The 22249-nt window shown below is 39.9% G+C and overlaps 1 protein-coding gene and 1 long non-coding RNA gene across 4 annotated transcripts; one reads left to right on the top strand and one right to left on the bottom strand.

Moving 5' to 3' along the window:
* Nucleotides 1-255: 255 nt before the first annotated feature.
* On the bottom strand, nt 256-7654 carry LOC104449211. Of its 3 annotated transcripts, none has more exons than XR_005552250.1 (3): nt 7369-7654; nt 2752-6731; nt 256-750 (listed from the first exon to the last, which is right to left on the bottom strand). It is a non-coding gene; the product is annotated as an uncharacterized LOC104449211 (long non-coding RNA). The 3 variants fall into 3 exon arrangements; XR_005552249.1 differs by having other exon boundaries at nt 421-4469; nt 6639-6731; XR_001988600.2 differs by having other exon boundaries at nt 421-6731.
* Nucleotides 7655-15217: 7563 nt separating this feature from the next.
* LOC104449212 (receptor-like protein kinase 7) lies at nt 15218-18883 on the top strand. The gene is made up of 2 exons (XM_010063281.3): nt 15218-17928; nt 18087-18883. Exons 1-2 carry the CDS (start codon nt 15357-15359, stop codon nt 18464-18466), a joined length of 2952 nt encoding a protein of 983 aa, XP_010061583.2. The 5' UTR covers nt 15218-15356; the 3' UTR covers nt 18467-18883.
* The last annotated feature ends 3366 nt before the right edge of the window (nt 18884-22249 follow it).

Genomic DNA, 22249 nt, shown 5'->3' with positions numbered 1-22249 from the left:
GTCAATGATCAAAAGAGTCTACTTAAACAATGTCATCTGTTAAAGATTCTTTTGCTGAGATCTGTGATCCATTGGGAAGATATCAACTCATCCAATATCGATGTGAAATGATTCCTAATCAGTGATCCAAAAGATATATCTAAACTATGTCCTGGGTTAAAACTTCTAATCGATCCATTTGACAGTCCCCTTTGGTCACATTAATTTTCTGATGCACTAACCTAATCAACATGTTGGCCCAAGAAATTTCACTAATTAGACAAAAATAAAATGTGTTTATCAAATTCCTCGCAACGCTTTGCGCTAACATGATATAATTTGTCCATATTGATGGGTACGTGGAGTTTGGTGTATGGGTCCTCCATGGGACCACAAGGGGAGTTTAATGGCTGTGTACAGTACCGGCAGATGGAAGAAAGGGAGCAAAACAGGGGAGTTTACGTGCACCCACTCCAACCATTTAATCTGTATCCCTTCACTCACAACAGAGGAGAGACTGTCTCTCAGAAGGAGGGCCAAAAAATGGCTGTCTTCTGAGCAAAAAGAAACAGAAATCCCTTCCCCCTCTCCCACCACCATCTCCTGCCCCAATAAGCTAAAAAAGCAGCTCCACTTTTTATTTGCCTTTTATCTCAGACAGAGCAGCTTCAAGCACCAGTTTCGCCTCTGTTTCCTTGAATAAGAAATAGCTTTTCTGAAATCCACATCCTGTATGTCAGTGTCCATGTGTCTCCAGCTCACTGAGTGGCTCTACATGGAGATTGAGAGCTAAGTGACATGAAGGTTAAAAACAAGGGAAGAAGAACAAAATGGTCCAGATTTAGTGAGATAAGCACGTCAGTCATTCTCTAATTATTCAATAATGCCTGCTCATTTTGGTTAAATATAGGAGCTAACATGAGTAGACATAAAAGGCATGACACTGATTAATATGAGTGAAAAAGGTCCATCTTGGGTTTTATCATCCCCAATTGGGGAAGTGGGGCTAGCAGAAGAGGGCAGACCCCCCAGACTGTTTTCATGGAAAGGGACAAGCTCTAGGATCACATGGAGGAGATGCCTTCGCACTTGCATCAAAAAGACACATTGCAGCCAAAAAAGAAAAATATCACATAGTGGCCATCAGACCGAATTTCTTCTGCCTCCTAGCAAACAAAGTACTTAGACACTGTAATGCAACTCTCAATGCGAAAAGGATATACAGAAGTGACAGGACCTGCCAAGGATTTGACATTAATTAAAAGGTTATGCCCTTCAAGATTAGAACCAAATTCACAGATTCTATACCCTCATTCCTACGGTTCTCACCCCCCAACTTTTCTTGAAAAGGTTGATGCCTGAACTTGGAACAGACCCATCATACCAAAAAATAAACGCCTGACATTTCTTTCACTTTAAATACACTGTACAGGTAATCTAAGATTTCTTAAAGTCACATATGCCCAACAGCCCCCTCGACCTATGTATTACAAACATTCAAGCACTTATTGCTTCGTTCTTTCAGGTCGACTTCAGTTTAAACCCAATAAGAATGAAGATACTTGAAATAAAAGAAAAGTTTTAACAGCTTCATAGGTTAAATAGAAATTCAGACTTGAGCAGCTATGATACAGTAACCAAAAAGCATGTCACAGTAATAATTCTCAGGAGCAGGAAAGCAAGACATGCTCCTGTAGATACATTTAAGTGCATTAACAAAAGAACTTATTCCAGGATTCAGATGCAAGCAAGAAGGAAAAGGAAAGCTCGCCAATGGCCTTCCACCATGATCAATCAAGCTTTTTGGAATTTTAGAGCACCAAATATTGTCTCTATCAAGGTCTCAAGCAGCACAACTTATGTGCAAGCTGTTAACCACCAAGCATAATTGACCATATTCATACAACAAATTCGCTGGAAAAGAAATGCATGAGATTCCAATTCCATGATTTGGCAACCCATGCGTAATGACATTTACATTAAAAGGAAAATGATACTTTCTGGAGAATATATCCCAACCACCAGCAGCTTTTTTGGTTGGTGAAGAAGCAGCTGTGGGAGTATTTCCCGGATCTGCAACTCTCTATTTCACTTAATAATCAACGGTGATCACTGATCAGGCAGAAGTTTGAGAGTCCCAGAAAGCAGCATCTATCTTTTAATGAGAAATTCTTTCTTTGTGGAAAGTATACCCCACCAAGCATATTATACAACCATACCCGAGTTGCCATCAAGCACGTGAAGATCATTGCTTCCCGCATAGTTTGTCTTCCACAATTCCCAACATGCAAAATGTGTACTACTACAATTCTGATTGTAAAGATACCTCAATCCTGTGCTACTATTTATTGTTCTAACAACTATCACGAAACTCATGTATCTTTGCACATATAATGATAATCCAAATTTTAATTCTGTTGTCAGAATATGCTGTCAAAATAATAATAATAATAATAATAATAATAATAATAATAATAATAATAATAATAATAATAATAATAATAATAATAATAATAATAATAATAATAATAATAATAATAATAATAATAATAATAATAATAATAATAATAATAATAATAATAATAAGTATGCAGAAAGCAGGTACTAAATAATTTTGAGTTGGAAAAAAAAAAAAGCAAATTTTTAGATAGAAAACCTTATTGAAAATGACTCAATCGACAAAAATAAGTATGAGCAATAAAACATATTTCTACCATGACAAATTTCTACAAACAAATCGATACAACAAAATACCTCTTCTGAGGCTCTCACCTTTTGGGCACTCGACGATAGCGAAGAGACTTGAAAGTTAATAGAGGATCCATAGCTGCACCGCATGGGCTGGTAAGTTTTCACCACCAATTTGCTAAGACCATGGTCCACTTCTCCAGACACTACCAACTGCTCTTAAAAATTGAAAATCAACGACTCGAATGGTTGAAAGCACAAGAAAGAAAGACGGCTTAACCACAACAGCTCTAATTAATTAACTTGGCAATGCAAGTTTCAAAGGACTAGAAATTGTTAAGGGAATGAACTTAACACACAAAAATACTGAGGTACAATTAGAATGTTCAGTCTCCTTGCTTCTCATCAGATGCTTGTTTAAAGACGAGGCTTTTTGACACATATATCCAGAGAAGTAACAGATTCAGATCAAATATCAGAAGTAAAACTTCCTCATTTAGCACTTGCTTAAAGTACTAGAAGCGAAAGTGCCAACAATGTGATGGGTTTTTCACAACAGCCAGGACTCTTCCTTCCAAATATCCTCATATAACTAGTCCATTGATGAATTTCATAGTGAAAACAGAATTTGTAACTAATAACATTTTAATGGTATGCTTGTTAAATTTGCAAGCATCCATATAACCAAGTTCTGCATGATGATGCAAGGACGGCCTTATATTCAGTATAAACTCTTATGGGATATCAAAGCCACAATGAAATTTTATACATCCAGAATGCAGTAGCGAGACAAACAGTGATATCTGCATAAGTTGCTCACAGATAAAGGAATCAACCTCTTTGTGAGAATGGCTATAACAGAAGCCCCCATGAACATGAGGTTTTCAAAGCACCAAACACAAAAGGCATGCCATCAGCATTGGATGTTGCCCACTTGTATATCTATTATCAATTAATGCATACTGATGCCCCAGAACAGAAGCCTTTGCCTAATGTCAATATATGTACACTAATCATAAATGGCAGATAATCCGATCAAACCTTTACCCTGCCCCTTTGCCAAAAAAAGAAAATGATTCAGTGGATATAGCCTCACCAAATTAATTCGAAATCCATAAACCAATGTTTACCAACCGGAGGATTCAAAAACAGGTGAAATATTCAATCAAAAAGTTGGCATTCCCTCCACCATCTTTAGAGATGCACAGAAAGGACAGCAAGCTTGTCGTGAAAGAGACAACAAGTAAGCTTGTGAAACCATAAAAGCATGCATGATAAACTTGGAGCTCAATCTCACGTGCAGTACATATCATGTATACAGAGAGCATTCAACCCTAATAATAGAAAACAACAGTCCATATTAAATACTCAGATGACTTGATGGATGTGGTGTTGGTGAGATGTTCTTGCAAACTATGTTAGTTTCTTCAAAGTCAGTCTTCAGAGTTTAGTTTGTCCAAAGCAATAAATATAGAGGTCAAGAACTTAGACCATGCTTAAGATTGACAAAGTGTAAATTGTATAATATGCATGTATGTGTGCATTGGGTAGACTTTTTTTTTTTCTTTTTTTGGTCGGTGTCTGGATCCTTGGGATCATCAAATACATCCCTCCAAGAAATCATCAAGCTTGCCAGAAGACATTTTTCGGCTGCCATCTAGCAACTTGTTTTCCACTTATCAACATCTTTTACCTGAAACCATGCTCCACATATTTGGCATGAACCCAACTGTTTCAAATTGAGAATCTACAACCAAGGTCTCCCACAGGCACCACTGAACCTGATCGACATGTTTCATTGTCTGTCCAGCAATAATTTGCATTTCAAATCAAAAGTTTACCAGCTTCATCAGCCCATATTTATATAAAAACAAAGAACTATAGCTTCTATTGAATTTACTATGAATGCTCAGCAATTAACTGAAGACCCAAAATGGTTCCCTATGATAATCAAAGAGTTCAACAATAACCTGTCTTATTTTAACTAGAGATGACAAAGTAGTACAATTCTAACATAAAGAAAAACCACACAGGAGATCAACCCAGGAAAAGGATGAAAAGGAAGTTCCACAGGTTAATAAAACCCTGTTGGAAAACCCTGCAAAACAAGTAATCAGCGCAAGATGACATCCAGACTACATACTAATAAAATCTCCTCGTATAAAGCCAATAATACCAGCTATGGTACTACTTGTCGGGTGTTTTAGCTCCAAGATCACTGATCCAGTGTGGTGGTAGTAACACAAGGAGATTACGAAAGACGAAGCAGGACTACTTATACCAGATGTGGTACAGGTATAATGTTCACAGAAAATATATTAGTAGGCATTAAGGCAACAGTTCAAGACTTCCATGATTTACAGCCCATATAGCTTTCATGAGCCCACATTTGGAGAACACATCTTAGGGACTGTTGGGAGGGGGCCGTTCCTACCTGATGGTTCCAGGAAAATTAGCCATTTTTTTCTCCAGGGCCGTACTCCTTCCTTTCCAAGAATCCTCTAACATTTCTCTGGGATTAATCCCACTTGATTGTCTTAAGAGTACATGCCTGTTACCTCTACTGATGTTCTTGATGATTCTCTCCCCAAGCTTCATTGATGTGGCTCATTAGCTAGTCCATTCATAGTTGGCCCAGTCCTGGATGTCCATTGTTCTTATAGATAGAAATAAACGTGTTTTTCCTTCATTTATGCATCTTCTTCAGGTTGACAATCCAAGATATAGAGATCTCGCCTTTAACCTTCCACACTTCAATGGGTAACCATGGGTCTACTGCTTCACGATTCTTTATCTTTATCGAAGTTCTAGAAACTTCCCATTCCCTTATTTGTCAATAGGAGTTCCTACACTCTTGCAAATTATGGAGTTCCCCCCGGTTTAGAATTTCTCGTGACACTCCATTAAAGAGCTTACAAAAATACTCCATTTGTTTTTAACTGCTTCTACTACAACTAGGGCTTTTTCATCCTCGTCCTTAACTCATCTCAGCCTAACTAGATCTCTCGTCCTTCTTTTTCTTGCTCTAGCCTACTTGTGCATATACTTATCTTCTTCTTTGGTGTTCGAGAGATTATAAACATCATTGCTTGTTGATAGCCTCGTTGCACTCGCAGCTTTCTTATTCTGTTTCTTTGCCTCCATGTGCTCACCCCACACACTGCGTCATTTCTAAGAGATGACCTAGTTTTTGCACAATATTACAATAGGACTCGGTTTCATAGAGATTCTACTGTAGAAAAAGGAGTGCCCATTGTCAGCTACCTGACACACACCTCCCTACCTCTTTTATCCAAGCATACCCAACCATGTAAGAAAACTCCTACATTAATGGAGTTTGGCTTAAAGCACTTAATCTTTTTATCTAGCAGGTACTGACTTTTCATTGCTAATATCTCTACCAATCTGATTAAACAGAAATGCTTTTCATAGGCTTCACTTGGCTTGCCACCATGATTTCTTCAACAGATAACAACGATTAGCGTCAAGAAGAAATGCAAACTAGCAATTCAAGTAGGAGTAGTGCAATTAAGAAATGGTCAAAAGAAGTAATGCCTAAAAGGCCCAAACGGTTCCCTAAATATATCCTTTTAGATGGTTTAACTCTAGATGTACTTTAACAAAAGGGATAGTCAAACCTAATAGTCATGTTGGGTTGTCCATATATAAGATATTCTATATCCTATATGACAATTGATGACCGTTGCTAAATAGGATTGAGCGGATACCAGGCGCATTAAACTAGATGAGAAATGCACCTAAAATATGACTAAGTTCTGTAAGGCAGATGCAAAAACCACAACCATTTGTTGCCATATAAAGAAAGAAAGAAAGATGACTGAACATTGGCAAAATCAACCCCAGAGGTAGATAAAAATAGTAGACAAATCCTAATCAATCAATGGCATGACCTGATGGCAAGTACAGACATGGACAAAATCGATCTGAGGAGACAAATAAGCAGTATTCACCTGTTCATTTCCCATTAAATGGCCCTTCTCTCTTTTAGCCGCTCAATCTCCTAATTCAAAGTCAGAGCTGGTGCATGTCCTGATTAGCAACCACTGTCATCCAGAAAACAAGAATTAGAATGGTCATAACTAACCCAATGTTCCACCCTCCAACAACTTCATGTAAGCTGTTATCCCATTCAATCATTAAAAGAAGCACAAGCACACGAACTACTTAACATAGACTATCTTGCTAGACTCTGCAATACTCGGCAGTCCTCGACGAGTTCAAATCCTCAGTCAAGAGTCTTAGCCCTCCACACCAGACCATTGGAAATTCAGAACCCATTCGAGCAGCCGCAAAATATTGCCCGATGAACCCCCAACCACAATGTTCGTAACCACATATTGGCTAGACTATACTTAGTCTGAAGCATTCCTCCCACAGAAAAAGTTCCACAATTTACACACGAGACAAACTTGGGCAAGCTCACTCCCTCATCATCCACGAGCTAAAAAAGAGTAAACCCATTTCTAGGACAGCCTCGCCTCCGAGATCACACCCCCCGGGGGAGTCAATTAAGAACCAAAAACCCGAGCCAACCCCAATCAATCATTCGCAATCGTTGGAAAGAGAGAGAGGGAAAGAAAGAAAAAAAAGAAAAACTTTCTCGCAAAATTGCACAACCAGACATCCGCATTTCGATGCGGACCAAATGGGGATTAAGGGTTCGCGGTGCAAGGACGATACCAGGTTTCGCTTCGATAATCAACCGAAACGAACGGCACGCAGAAGCGGAAGGAGCAATCGGCTGTAACTGGGCTCCGAAGCGAATCATGATCGGCCGCCAAGAATCCCAGGTCTTCGTGTTAGCAAGCGTCGCGAAGGACGCAAAGACAAGAGCTCGAACGCTTCCGTAGCTCCTGGCCTCGTCTTGCTTCCATGGCAGAACTTTCAGGAGCAGTCCAGGGAAAGAGAGGGGGAGAGAGGGGACGGGTTCACCGGCGGGACGGCGATCCTGACTGTCGACCGTTTGTTGACCACGAATGAAAGTAAATCGGATTTTTTTTGTTCTTTTTTGAACCCATGAGAACGAGGGCACCCACCTATGGACTACAGCCACATCAGAACATTTAAAATAAAGACATAAACAAAAATAAACGATTGAAAAAACCTCATTATCTAATTAAATGCCCAAATTTCGACCGAAAAATATTAAATGCCCAATTAATCTTATGAAGGCAAATTATCTTTCATCATACTCAATTTCTTCTTGTTTCACATTTCTTTTCAGACAATAATTCTAAAGTCTAAAAATTCATATCAGGTATTGTAGTTTTGCAATTTAATATGTGTCGATAACAATTGAAAATTAAGGTACGTGCTTGTGCAGATTCCAAATGATAAGGTTTTTGTTGAGTTTTTTTGTTACTTTTGCCTCATCTGACTTCATTAATAAATGGGCTTGAGCAAGGAAGACAAAGAGGCTTATTTTGGCTTACAATGCTGCGGGTGGGAACATGATCGGTCAAACTGAAAAGTCAACTTCACTTGGACCTAGTGCAAATGGAAAAAGGCTCATCTGAGATGTAGAAAAAGAGGGATTGGATAGTGGGAATTGGGCTTTCGAATCAATAGGGATTGACGAACCCTCCATAGTACAGAGGCAAAGAAAAAACAATATTTGTGGCGGCCCAAATCCTGGCTTGCCACCTATTAATTTTTATAAACCAAAACATAGGGGTACCATATGTTGAACAATGTCTATCAATCCTACTTCCAATGAATAGTTCGTATGAGGTTGATATTGCTAGATGGCACGACATTTGCATGCAAATCAAATGTTCGATGACATAGTTTGATATTGCGCTGATGTGATCTTTGATTAAAAAGATAAAAGTGATTTTTTCTTGTACGTTAAGATGTCCTCACTTGGCCATGTAGGTCAGATTGCACGCTGGAATTGCCAGCAAACCGAAACCGCACGAAAAAGGGGCCTCACTTGAGCATGCTCGATCTGTTTCACTATGACGGCAATGTGGAGTGAAAGCTCGAGCAATGGTCACGGGAAGAATGTTAGGTGCTTCAGTATAACATTTTGAAGATCTATTGAGGAAAAAATTTGGGTGTTTGGCAATCATTCTTAAGGAGCTTTGAGGTAAAAGTTAGTATTGGAAAGTTTAAAAGCTCGAGATAGTTGGAGACTTGTTTTGAACTTTTGGCATTTTTAAAATGCTGAAACAAGAGTTAAATGATTATTTTCTTCCAAAACTATCCATATCAATGTTTCGGTTTTTTAGTTTTGCCCCTCGTTGTATTGTTTATTTTATTTGCGTGAGGGTGGCTGGCGGGGGCCGACAAGGCCAAATTTAACCACAAGCAAACAAGGGGTCAATGAGGTTACACGACTCACACGACCATTGCTTAAGGTCAAGCAACCCAAGCGACCTTCACCAAGGTTAAGGTCATGCGACTTTAGCCAAGGGTTGCCCGAGGTCGTGCAATCTCAATCGAGAGCTGCTAGTGCTAGATCTGACTTGTTGATGACCTAAGCCCTTCATCAAAGTTAGCAAAGGATTTGAATTATTTTTAATAGATAGAGAGAGAGAGATTGCAGCTAAAGTCCGTTGCAAATTTTTTTTTTTTTTGCAGCTAAAGTCCTTTGCAAAAATATTTTTTTATAAAACACTACTTAATCCAAAATTGCTTTACAAGAGATCTTTTAGGCCCCGCATGGAAACATTTTGTTTCTTTTCATTCAGGGAACATAAATAAAAAAAGTGTGTTTGTTGGGAACGGTTTTGAACAAAAGAACGTGTTTGGTAACGTTTGTTAGGGAATAAAAAATGAGTAGAAACACGTTTGGTAAATTTTTATTCTTTTTTTGTTTCTTTTAATTTTTTAATATTTTGATTTTGTTTTCCATTTTTTCCTTTGTTTTTTATTTTTTTCTTCTTTCGGCCAGCAGCCTCGCCCAGCCACGGCGAGGCCGAGCCTCACCGTGGTTGGGCGTGGCTTGGCCTCGCCAGATCTGGGCGAGCCCGAGCTCACCCAGCCAAGGCGAGGCGAGGCGTCGCCGGCGTGGGCCCGAGCCTCGCCGCCCTGCCGTCGGAGTCGAGCACCTGCGCCCGGCCCGCGGCTCAACGCCACCCGAAGCCCGCGGCTCAACGCCGTCCCGATCCCGAAGCCTCTAGTGCCGCGCCGCCGTCGCACCGTCCTCCGGAGCCCCTCGCGGAACCCTAGCCGAAGATCTCCCTCGAGCGAGGCCAAGCCTCGCCTTGGTGGGCGAGCTCGGCCTTCTTGGCGCGGGCGAGGCTCGGCCTCGCCGGGGCCGGCGACGCTCGGCGAGGTCGCCGACCCTCGACGGCGTCGCGGCCATGGCCGAGGCCGGCGACTAGCCAAAGAAAAAGAAGAAGAAAGAGAAGAGAGAAAAAACGCTTCTTCAAAATTGTTTAAACAAAAAGAACTTTTTGTGTTTCTTTTTTGCTCCAATTTTGTTACGGAACAAAAAAAACAAAAAGAACAGAAACGCAACCAAACGCGTTTTTGTTTTTTTTTTGTTCAGGGAAAAAAGTACAAAAGTGTTTTAGAAACACTTTTTTGGAGTGTTACCATGCAAGCCCTAACTAAACACAATTGTTATGCAGTCCCACCATGGATGACTCACATTTTAGAATACTTAAATATTAAATTACGTATTTATCTAATAACTTAAAATTTTAAATAATTAACAATAATTTCACAAAATTTTACATGGCATTGAAGTGTTAAACACTTAAAAGTCAAAATGTGACCCATCACATTTTCACATCGCAAACAACAACTTGCAAACAAAGACCTACCGCGGCTACATCTTTTTTATGAAGTTTTGTTTTGGCGTGTAGATTTAGGGATTTCATGGGGTAGAGACGGGTCGAGAGAGCATTGGGAGCACTTGCACTATGCAAAGTGAGAGCGAAACGGAAAAGAAAATTTTGAAATTTCAATTTTTGATGAAACGGGAACAAGGGCCAGTTGTATATCACGCAAGGTGCGGTCCAAGAAACTTCGTGTAGAGTGAGTCCAACTTGAACTTTACACCTTATATAAAATGAAGTGAGTGAGCTTGAATGTGCGCACGTGACAAGAAGCGAATGAACCTGCATAAATCCCACGCGACGCTCGAGGATCACCCAGAACAAACTAACATTCCAATACACATGTACCATTCCTTTCTCTTTTCCTTTTCTTCATCGGACGATACCAGCATTCGAGAACTCTTATCCGGTCCCGTGATTCCACGGTTCAACGTGGTCCAATGACGATAGGAAAATCGAGGCACGTCTCTAGAGAGTCCAATTGCAAATGACAAGGTCGGCTCCTTCTTCTTCTCCCTTTCGGTTACTTTTCCTCATTTGACTTCACGGGTGAATGAAAAGCTTGGGAGAGCAAGAGAAACGTGCTTTATTTGCTCGAAATGCATTGGATTTGGTGCCTTGGCAGTCAAACTGAGTAGTCAACATCACTCGGACTGGCGCGCATACGGAGGCCTACCAGAGATGTTGAACATGGACTACCGGTGGAAAAATGAGGGATTGCATTCATGGAACTTGGGTTGTCAAATCAACTGGTGATTGACGAGCCTGCAAAACAACAAATTTCCAGCGGCCAAATCCTGGATACCGCCTCTCATTTTTAATAAATTAACACATTTAGATGTCGAATTTCAAACGGCATAGATCGATCTTATCCTAGATGAATATTTTATACATTATCGATATGGCTGGACGGTATATTATTTGCGCACATATCTCGTGTTTGGTAACAGAGTTCAATCTCGCATCGTAATGATTTTCTCGATAAGGTATTTTCTTCGATAACTCCTATGTTGCAATAACGAATATTTATCTTTAGTCAGATTAAAACGATCTATTTCATCCATCGTGTACGAACTATCCCACAACATTGTTTATAACAACACTTTTCTAAACCGACGCAATTTCACATCTATTTTTGCCGTGACGATTTTATTGTCCGGCTATTGAAAAGCTATTCGTGCTGCTTGAGATCATTCCAAGCAAAGTCAAACACAAGGTTGCTGAAAACCACGAGGCGAATATTTCAAAAAGAATCATTCGGCTGATTTGGATTTTTCTCCAGTTGTCCTTTCACCTTGAATAGTAGAATAAGGGTGTGATGTTGTTAAAAAAAATAATAATAAATGGGTTGATTTAGCATTTTTCATCAACTAAATCAAAAGGAGTTAATGAGAGAATCCAATTATGCCAATTTAATAAATTTTTGAATTTGATCGCCTTACTTAAAAATTTTATGGATTAATTACACTTTTGTTACGAATTTTAAAACTTGTCATCAACTTATCTATTCACATTCTACTTAAATTTCACGGTATACACACTTTGACTTTTGGTTAATCCAAAACATCCGAAATTTTCACATCATACAAATGTTGACATATAAATTCTTATGTAATTCTTTCGTTATTTTAAAAACCCAGATAATCATTTATATTTCGGCAAAAGAAAAATATGTGCTTTCTTAATGTTTGCCTAATAAAAAAGCAAACAGGCTAATTTGATCTTCTAGATATCCGGCCTCCACACGTGGATCATTCTTATAATATAAAAGAAAAGCCACGCCATTTCACTCGAACATAAAAATAGAAAAATAAAACAAAATAAAATAGAAAAGCAAAAAGGTTAAAATGCAATACGTGGCCAAAAACATTATTTGCCAGTGAGAAACCGTGTTCCGGAAAAGGCTTCTTCCCACGAGCCTTCCGTTCTCCTCGGTCTACTAGTACTACTACTCCCGTCCTTCGGATGGAACCTTTCCTTTGTTTTCCACCGCTCTCTCTGGTCAGCTTCGGCTGCTGGCCATAAAGTGGAAAGGCAATTATGGAATTAAAAAGTGAAGAGAGGGAAGGGAGACCGTCCAAATTCAATGCTGAAATTCAACTTCTTCCTTGCCCGTCTTTTTCAATAAGGAGTCGGCACTTTCGTGGTGTTTTCCTAGATTCTGTACACATTCGGTGCGCGAATTAGGCTTCCATTAGGTTTAATGGGGACAATATATGCTCCGTTAATTAAGGATATGGTTTGTGGCCTCAAAATTTTAAAGCTTTTATCTGTTATTCTTGAGTGAGGACTGGGGAGAGATGATTTTTCTTAAAGCAATGCCGCGTTCATTTGTCTTAAGTTAAGACCGGTTTAAACAAGGTTGCCAACTTTTTGAATAGAGGCTTTCAAATTTTCAAGATTGATGTACAATTCACTCCAGACGGAATGTAAAGAGGCTACGCTGGCATTTTTTTTTTTATTAGTTTTTCGGAGAAATTTTCAAAGTGCATCGATTGTAAAAAAGAAAATCGGATGATTAATATCAAAGTTTACGAAATTATTATAACCATAAATGAAGTTTATTGTTTTCTTGTTAATGGGGAAAAAAAAAACAGCTCCACAGCTAGAAAAAAAAAATATCGCTTGCTCTAGGCTCATATATCACGAATGAGATTGGACCGACGTATTATCTAATCCAAGAGTGGATGTGTAGTGGAGGTCACTGTGCTCAAGTAATACAAGCATGATGAAGCCTAAAATTTGATATAAGTTGGACGCAAAAAGTCGACCCATAAGGCAATTTAGAAAATAGCAACTCCTTGAGTCTACAAATATGCATAAACTCACTCTCAATTATTATTGGACTCACCATTAGAATGATTTTTTTTTTTAACATATTGATAACGGTCTTTATTGTGATGCGAAAATTCATCGTTTACAAATGTCATGAGATCAATAGTGTTTATATAAAAAGTTCAAATTAACTTTCAACATGCGGGTTTGTTTACATTTATTTGGTCCTAGAAAAGTTTTTATTTTTTATTTATAACATTCCAGCACTCTTTTTCATTCCACGTAGATTACAAAACAGATGGTAATTTTTTTTTCCAATAATTTCCTAATGAACCATTATCGTCTATCTATATTATAAAACAAGCGACCCAAGAAGACTAATCATGCTTTCCCACAAAAGTTTTGTATGAATTGTGTAATTCTGTATTCATGTGGACCGTTAAATTCAAAGGCTCCGCGTTAAATTTTGGCTAGATTCATGTAATATCACCTCCTTTTTTGACCAAATCTCTAGTTTTGCTTTAATAATAAGATAACGAAATGCCCGGCGAATTCTCCAATTTCTTTCCTATAAGATTTTTGTTTTTATTAAGGGTAAATCCAATTATAACTATCCCTCATCTCAAGTATCATCTAAAGAATCATGTTTATCAAAGAGTACTCAATCCCTATCGCTTTCAGATTAGCTTATTCAATGTTCATCAGTCAATGTAATAACACTGTCTCCACGTCATGTTTGAATCACTCGTCCTCTTTGGCATTTGAATTCTTGTATTGAATCCATTGTAGATAAAAACCCATTTGAAGCCTCCAATCAATTTAAATAAATAAATAAATAATTGCTAGGAACCCACCTAAATAATAATCGATGGGGCAAGTGGTCAAAACTAAATTAATAGAAAAAGGAAAAAAAAAATGGGGGCAAAGAAGAAGAATGGAAGAAAACCAATCATTGTCGTTTTGCTAAAAAACCAAGCAAAATCAAACAAAAGTAAGAAAACGTATGGATGAGGCTTCACACTAAGTTTAATCATGTTCCCTCTTTATTGCTATAATAATAAGGGAAGCTTCCATGGAATTGCCCGAAAGATGGGGCATCGCCATTATATGGCAAAAGGAAAACGTTGCTCCTCTCAGCCACTTCTGAAGTAGAAAGCCACGAATGTTGTCTATATAAAAAAAAAAGGTATGCTATTTTTTTTATCCATTGAACGTGCAAATCTAGGCGACTTCTTGTCCTTTCTCTTGGGTATTACTATTTGTACGGAAGAAAAATGAGAAAAAAAAGAAGTATATGATATAAATGGTTCTTAAACTTTAGCGTAATATGTAAAGTAATTGATGAACTTTAATTTGTTCAATTTGGCCCTTTAACTTTAGCCTAATATATAATATCATTCATGAACTCTAAATTTATTTAATATGATCACTAAGTATATAATGTTCGCTTTTATGCAATCTAGAGACTTTGAACTTGTAGCAAAAATCTAAAAATCATATTGAATAAATCAAAAGTTCATGAATGATATTGCACATTTGATTAAAGTTTATGGACCATATAATATATTGTCATTCATGTCATTATCCCAGGAAAAAAAAAGAAAAAGATCCGAGACATTCACGTTAAATAAACTCATTTCAATTTCTGGCAAATAAAGAAATAGAGAGAAACAATTTCTGATAAGCATAAAGAAATTTGAGTTCGTTTGGCTTATTAAAATCGATTCAATCTCTTTCAATATGATTTTTAAATTGATATTCTAAGTTGGACGACACTGACTAGATTTCGAAAAATGTAGTTGGTACACGCAACGTGATGCTTCATCGAGTCGCCAATTGCGTATTAAAAGAGAAATTAAAGTTGGATGACTTATACTTACACCACCGCAATTAGCTCCTAATTATAACGAGGCACAAATTTACCGTTAAAACAGAAAACATGAACGCGCCAAGTCCCCTGCTCGAAGAAAAACAGAGCATTCATTGATGATGGCAACACAAATCTTCCTAAGTTGACTTGTCTTCATCTTCAATCTCCCTTCAACTTCACTTCTCTCTCTCTTTCTCTCTCTCTCTCTCTCTCTCTCTCTCTCTCCAGCGCCAATCATGCCGGCGTCGACGGCTCCCGGCAGGCGAAGCCTCCCTCCTCTGTTCCTGCTCTGTTTCCTCTGCCTCTTCTGCTCTGTCGCCGTTGCCGACGAGCTCCAAATACTCCTGAACCTCACCGCCACGCTCCGGACTCCAAACTCAAACCTGTTCTCCTCGTGGACGCCAAACAACCCGCCGTGCCGATTCGCAGGCATCGCCTGCGACGTCAATGGGTCGGTCACGGCAATCGACCTCTCAAACCAGCAGCTGACAGGCGTGCTCCCCCTGGGATCGCTCTGCGAGCTCAAGAACTTGGAGAGGCTAGCGCTAGGATTCAACTCCTTGCACGGAACGCCGACGGGCGATTTGAATGGTTGCGTCAAGCTACGGTACCTGGACCTCGGAAACAATGACTTCTCAGGATCGGTCCAGGACCTCTCGTCTCTTCATGAACTGCGTTATCTGTACTTGAACAGGAGCGGGTTTTCCGGGGCTTTCCCGTGGAGTTCCCTCAAGAACATGACGGATTTGATTGTCTTGAGCGTCGGAGACAATTCCTTTGATAGGACTCCTTTCCCTGAAGAAATAGGAAGCCTTTTGAAGTTGAATGAGCTTTACATGTCGAATTGCAGCATCGAAGGGCGAATCTCGCCCGTTATCGGGAATCTCATTGAGCTTGGAAGCTTAGAGCTTTCAATCAACCATTTGACCGGTGAAATACCTAAAGAGATTGGAAATTTGGTGAATCTCTGGCGACTTGAGCTCTATGACAACAGTTTGACCGGAAATTTCCCCGTCGGATTCAGAAACCTCACAAAACTTGAGTACCTTGATGCATCGATAAACTATCTCGAGGGCGATCTGTCTGAACTGAGATTCTTGACAAACATAGTCTCTTTGCAGCTACTTCAGAATCAGCTCTCTGGGGAGGTACCAATTGAGTTTGGCGAGTTCCAGAGGCTCGTCAATCTGTCCCTCTACACGAATATGCTCCATGGTTCTCTGCCCCAGAAGCTTGGCTCATGGGCGCAGTTCGATTACATAGATGTCTCGGAGAATTTCTTGACGGGTACGATCCCGCCAGATATGTGCAAGCAGGGGACGATGAGGGAGCTTCTCATTCTTCAGAACAGCTTCTCCGGTGAAATCCCAGGGGCTTACGCGAATTGCTCGAGTTTGACGCGCTTTCGGGTCAGTAACAACAGTCTCTCAGGTGTTGTTCCTGCTGGTATATGGGGACTGCCGAATGTGGACATGATTGACATCTCTTTGAACCAGCTTGAAGGGCCAATCACCTCTGATATTAAGAATGCCAAGGCACTGACTCAGTTACTAGTCGGAAATAATCACTTGTCGGGTAAGTTGCCAGAGGAGGTTACGGAAGCTGAATTGCTGTTTAAAATCGACTTGAGTTACAATAAATTCTCTGGGGAAATCCCAGAGAGTATCAGCAATTTGAAAAGTTTGGGCAGCTTCTATGTGCAGTATAATATGCTGTCTGGTGCCATACCCGAGTCACTGAGCTCGTGTGTTTCCCTTAGCAACCTTAACATGGCTCACAATTCACTGTCCGGTGAAATACCGTCGTCTCTTGGATCTTTGCCGACTCTGAACTCTCTGAATTTGTCCTATAATGAACTCTTGGGACCGATTCCGGCTAGTTTATCTTCCCTAAGGCTAAGCCTTCTTGATCTCTCCAACAACCGTTTGACCGGCCCTATCCCACAGTCTCTCTCGCTTGAAGCAGACAATGGAAGCTTTTCCGGAAATCCTGGCCTATGCACCACCGCTGCAAGGATCAAATCCTTCAAGCAATGTTCGTCTCATCCAGGCTCATCGAAGATCATCCGAACCGTCGTAATTTGCTTCCTTGTAGCTTCAGTGCTACTTCTGACCTCCCTGGCATGCTTTCTTTTCATCAAGAACAGAGAAAAGAATGGAGACAGCAAGTCAAGAGAAGAGTCCTGGGAAGTGAAGTCGTTCCACACGTTAACCTTCACAGAGGACGAGATTCTCGAAACCATAAAGCACGAGAACATCATTGGGAAAGGGGGTTCGGGCAACGTGTACAAGGCGAAACTCCCTAGTGGCCGAGAACTCGCTGTGAAGCACATCCCGACGGCGGATTCTAGTACCCATGGAAGGAGCCTCAGTACTAGCCCAATGCTAGGTAAGGGCTGCAAAAGATCCCGAGAATTCGAATCCGAGGTCCGTGCATTGAGCTCGATTAGGCACGTCAACGTGGTGAAGCTGTACTGCAGTATCACGAGTGAAGACTCGAGCCTGCTTGTTTACGAGTATCTCCCCAATGGCAGCCTGTGGGACAGGCTCCACTCATCCGGGAAGTTGGAGCTGGACTGGAAGACGCGGTACTGGATCGCGGTCGGGGCGGCCAAGGGATTAGAGTATCTGCATCACGGGTGCGAGAGGCCCATGATCCACCGGGACGTGAAGTCGAGTAACATCTTGCTGGATGAGTTCATGAAGCCTCAGATTGCAGATTTCGGGCTTGCCAAAATCCTTCAAGCTGGTCGCGGCGGCAAAGACTCCACACAGGTCATAGCAGGAACACCAGGTTATATTGCCCCTGGTAAGGAATCGATCATGGCCATGCCCCATGTATTTCCTTCTCTTCAATTGATTTCTGAGAGTTCTTTTGCAATTGAAACCAGATGGAAATTGATGAATAAGCCAATAAGGTTTTGGCAGTGCTTAGTGCTTATGATTCCTGTTTGGTCTATGTCACAGAGTATGGATACACGTCCAGGATCAGTGAGAAGAGCGATGTCTATAGTTTTGGGGTGGTCCTGATGGAGCTCGTGACGGGGAAGAGGCCGATAGAGCCAGGGTACGGGGAGAACATGGACATCGTGAGCTGGATCTCGAGCAACTTGAAGTGTAGAGAGAGCGTGATGCGCCTGGTGGACTCGAGGATCACGCAAGATCACACGCGAGAGCAGGCCATCAAGGTGTTGAGGATCGCGGTTCTGTGCACGGAGAGGCTTCCTTCACTGAGACCCACCATGAGAAGCGTGGTTCAGATGCTGGAGGACGCCGAACCATGCGGACCGGTCGACATTGTCATCGAGAAAGCCGGCAAGTCAGGTGTGGAGGGCGGGAAAAGCTGAGCAGGATGTGCAACTAAATAGGGGGAATGGGGTATTAGCCGATGCCGATGCCTGATGTCGTCGACGGAGCAAGACATCGAAGGCCCGGGATGAAGGGCGAGCGCTCCGCATCACTAGCCCTCCGGGAGCACCCGATGCTCCGGAACCCAAACATTTTGGGATGGAATGTTAAGGACCGGACAAACGAAGAGAAACTCTGGTGCAGGAGCATTTTTAGATTGTGTAGTATGGGAAACTTAATGTAAATGTGGATATAGTTAGTTGTATCGGAAGCCTAACGTAAATTCTACTTTAATGTAAGTGCTTTGGCGATTGCGTTTGTCTGTGTTAACTTTCATGGACGACAACACTCACCTGAAGAAAATGTGGCGGAAGATGTTGATGCGGATTGCGGAGTAATGAAAGCCTCCGTTCATACGGCCCATGTGATTTACGATCCAACCTATACTGGTATTTACACTGGGCCGGTGGCCCAAGTTGGCCATAGGTAGGGTTGACCAGTTCCTAGTCCAGTCTAGTAGAATTGATCACTATTTTTTTCCTATGTTTCCATTTGGAGCTTGAGCCAAATTTAGAGCTTGAGCCAAATTCTATGCTTCCATCCAGATATCATATTGTCAAATTACAAGCTCCTATTTTCTCAAAAACAATAAACTAAACTCACTATTTTTTCTTTTTGAAGAAATAAGGATACAAGTATATGTAGTCGATTTAGTTAGGTCCGATTCCGTATTGGAATTAGGAACTAGACCGACACTTGAGGGAACAGGATCAAATTGGGTAGTACAATCCGATCTGAACAGTCCGTTCTGTACACCCCTAGCCATGGGTGTGTCATTTCAATTCACATTGGGTCCAAATTAGATGAACGACCGGACGTAGAAAATTTGCTGGTGTTTCCAAAGTTCAAGGCCTCACTTTTCTATTTTCTCTTTTATTATTGATAATCCAAGCGTACAAGCGCAAAGAGCAATTACTTGAAAGCCCATGAAAATCTCGAGAAGTTTCGTAAACCAGTTAAATCCAAACCTTTGAAGCGGTTTGCACGTGGGCGTCTCGGTTCTTTCACTCGAATTAGTGGACAAGGTAATTGAAGCATTGAGAATCACTTCCTTAGGTATTGAATAAGCTCGGGGATGGGAATATTAAATGCTCCATCGGCCCACGCCCTGGAAGGTCTAAAGAGATCGGGGAAGTATTTGGGCATTCCAAACGGAAGATTTGCACAAATCGCAACACGAGAGATGATGCAAGTATTGGGTAAACAAGCTTGGAGGATGGTCGGAAGAGTATTCAGATAAAGGGTTTAAACCTTCATATTTGTTCAATCAAGATATGAAATAGAGTCGACATATTAAATTTATGAATCGTGAATTGAGAATTGAAAATCAACTCAAATCTGTAATGATGGGCCCAAATAAACCCAGTCCATGTTCTCCAAGCCCAAGCCCATATTTCAATAGCCATAATTCAGCCCACTTGCAAATTTCCTCCTTCTAATATGCATATGAAGTAGTGAATCCAGCGGACAAAACAATAAACGAGATCGTCCTCGACCTGTTAATTCATTGAATAAGAGGATTTCGGAATTATGGTACCAATTCGAAATTATGTAAAATTTGAGCCGCAAATTCTGATTTTGGAGTTACTGAGCTATGTGGGATTTCATGGAAATTGTCAAGTATGGCGTTGTAGAGTTGTGGAGTTTTATGGGAGTTGATTGAAGCAACACTTCAATCAAAACGAAATCTTAGAGTTTCAGGCATAGGCTACACGTTGTGGATGGCTTTGAATAATCTCTTGGGGTGAGCAATTTGCTGACGTATAGGAGTTGTTTTGTTAGCAAAAATATTTAGTTTGGCTGATTTGTAGTTGAGGTAACAATTTGCTCCATTTTGACATTATTTATCGCTTATTTAATAGGATTGTGAGTGCCATGATTCGAGTAATCCTTGCTGTTTCGTCGCAAGTATTTCCAGATAAGTGGTACTATCTCTTTTTTTGAGTTATGACTCATGAAATAGCATTTTTATGCATAAATATCTAGATTGAACATTTGCTACTCTTTCGTTATTTGATAATAGTTTGAAAAACGTGTTACAAAAGGTGTTGTGAAGGTTTATATATATGTATTGTGTTATGGACTGTTTTATGAAATGAGATTGATAATGATTTAAGAAATTTTTTATACTGGGCTTTTCAAAATGTCAAGGGTATATGAAATTGATTCTAAAATGATGTGAGTCATGTGAAGTGTATTTTGTTTGATGAACTAGGTTGCGAAATATTGTCTATTTTGGTTTGTGCAACCGATTTATGATACGAATTCTGGATTTGATTTTGTGGAAAGAATTGATTTGTGAAAGGATATGTTTGGTTTGTGAAACAAATTGTGATATGGACTGGTCAAAGCCTAAGTGCTACATAGCAACGTGACTCACGTGGGAGCCACTTCTAGAGCTTTGAACCATTGACATATGTTGGTTAAAAGTTAAGCGCTATATGGCGACTCCAATCATGTGAGAGCCACCTCTAGGGCATTGTATTGCTGATGTACGTTAGTCAAAGATTAAGTACTACACAATAACGTAATTTTATGAGAACCACCTATAAAGTCTTATACTATTGATATGTGTTGGTCAAGGGTTAAGCTCTAGGTGATAATACAAATCTCTTATTAGCCACCTGTGGAGCCTTGTACCACTCAAGAACTAAGTATTACTTGATGACATCACTCTTATGGAAGTCACCTCTGCAGTTTTATAAGAGACATAATGAAACCATCAAGAAAATACTTTCATACTTCTAGAAAATACTTCATGCCTTGGAATCTGGACAACATTTGGAATATCATCATCTCGAAAGCCCAAGTTTGGTCAATGGAATAAATCATTAACATGTGATTTGACATTAGTCTCATAGGAGAGCTAAGCGTTACATTTTTTTTTTTTTGGTCGATAGCTAAGAGTTACATGATGATGTCAATTTTGTGAGAGCTACCTCTAAGGCTTTGAGATGTGATATGATGTGAGTTTAGCCAATGAAATTGACCATTGACATGTGATTTAAGATTGATCAATGGACTGGATCATTAATAATATGTTTTCATATTATCAATGAAAAGGGTATTTCGAATATGAGTATTAAGTTTACTATATATTGGATTTAGGATATTCAATCCTAGTATTGCTTTACAAATATGCATGGTGGGTGCTCAATTCAATTATAAAAGATATGTACCACTCATTGAGCTGTGGTTGGTTATCTCCCCTCACATTCCAATCTTTTTGAGGTCTTTTCGTTAATGACTAGTAGGACGAGAGCAATATCTTAGGGTATGAGTTGATATAGTTTGATTTATCTCTAAGATGACATTTGTTGGGTTTAGCTGAGTTGGAAGTGTAAATATTCTTTTGCTAGATTATGGAAACCCCCATATGTTGTTTTGACTTTGAGGTTGTGTCCTTCAAGTGAAGAAAAAGATAGCCATGAAGAAAAGGATGACTGTGTCATTATTCCTATTCCCATAAGATTAGGGGTATGATAGAATCAAACTGCGAAATTTAGTGAAATACCCAAAATATTTATTTTGTCTTAGGCATATATTAAATTAGCCAGGAATATTAATGCTTCTTTAGGACAATAAGACAATGGTAATCATGTTTGCATAAGAAGACGTCTCGACCAATTATTTTCTTAACACGAGGATCATATTTAGATGCAATGACAAATCCTTGCACGTTACTCGATTTTATATTTGGATTGTGAGCAATAGAATATAGT

This window comes from Eucalyptus grandis, chromosome 6 (assembly GCF_016545825.1).
Source record: "Eucalyptus grandis isolate ANBG69807.140 chromosome 6, ASM1654582v1, whole genome shotgun sequence".
Taxonomy (NCBI): domain Eukaryota; kingdom Viridiplantae; phylum Streptophyta; class Magnoliopsida; order Myrtales; family Myrtaceae; genus Eucalyptus; species Eucalyptus grandis.
Note: the sequence above shows the minus strand (reverse complement) of the source record. Positions and strands in the feature narration are given on the sequence as shown.

What these genes read in the sequence shown, in the direction of transcription:
- LOC104449212 (XM_010063281.3), top strand. Translation starts at nt 15,357, where the DNA reads ATGCCGGCGTCGACGGCTCCCGGCAGGCGAAGCCTCCCTCCTCTGTTC. An exon ending in ACCAGGTTATATTGCCCCTG is followed by an intron (nt 17,929 to 18,086) that starts GTAAGGAATCGA and finishes TCTATGTCACAG; the next exon opens with AGTATGGATACACGTCCAGG.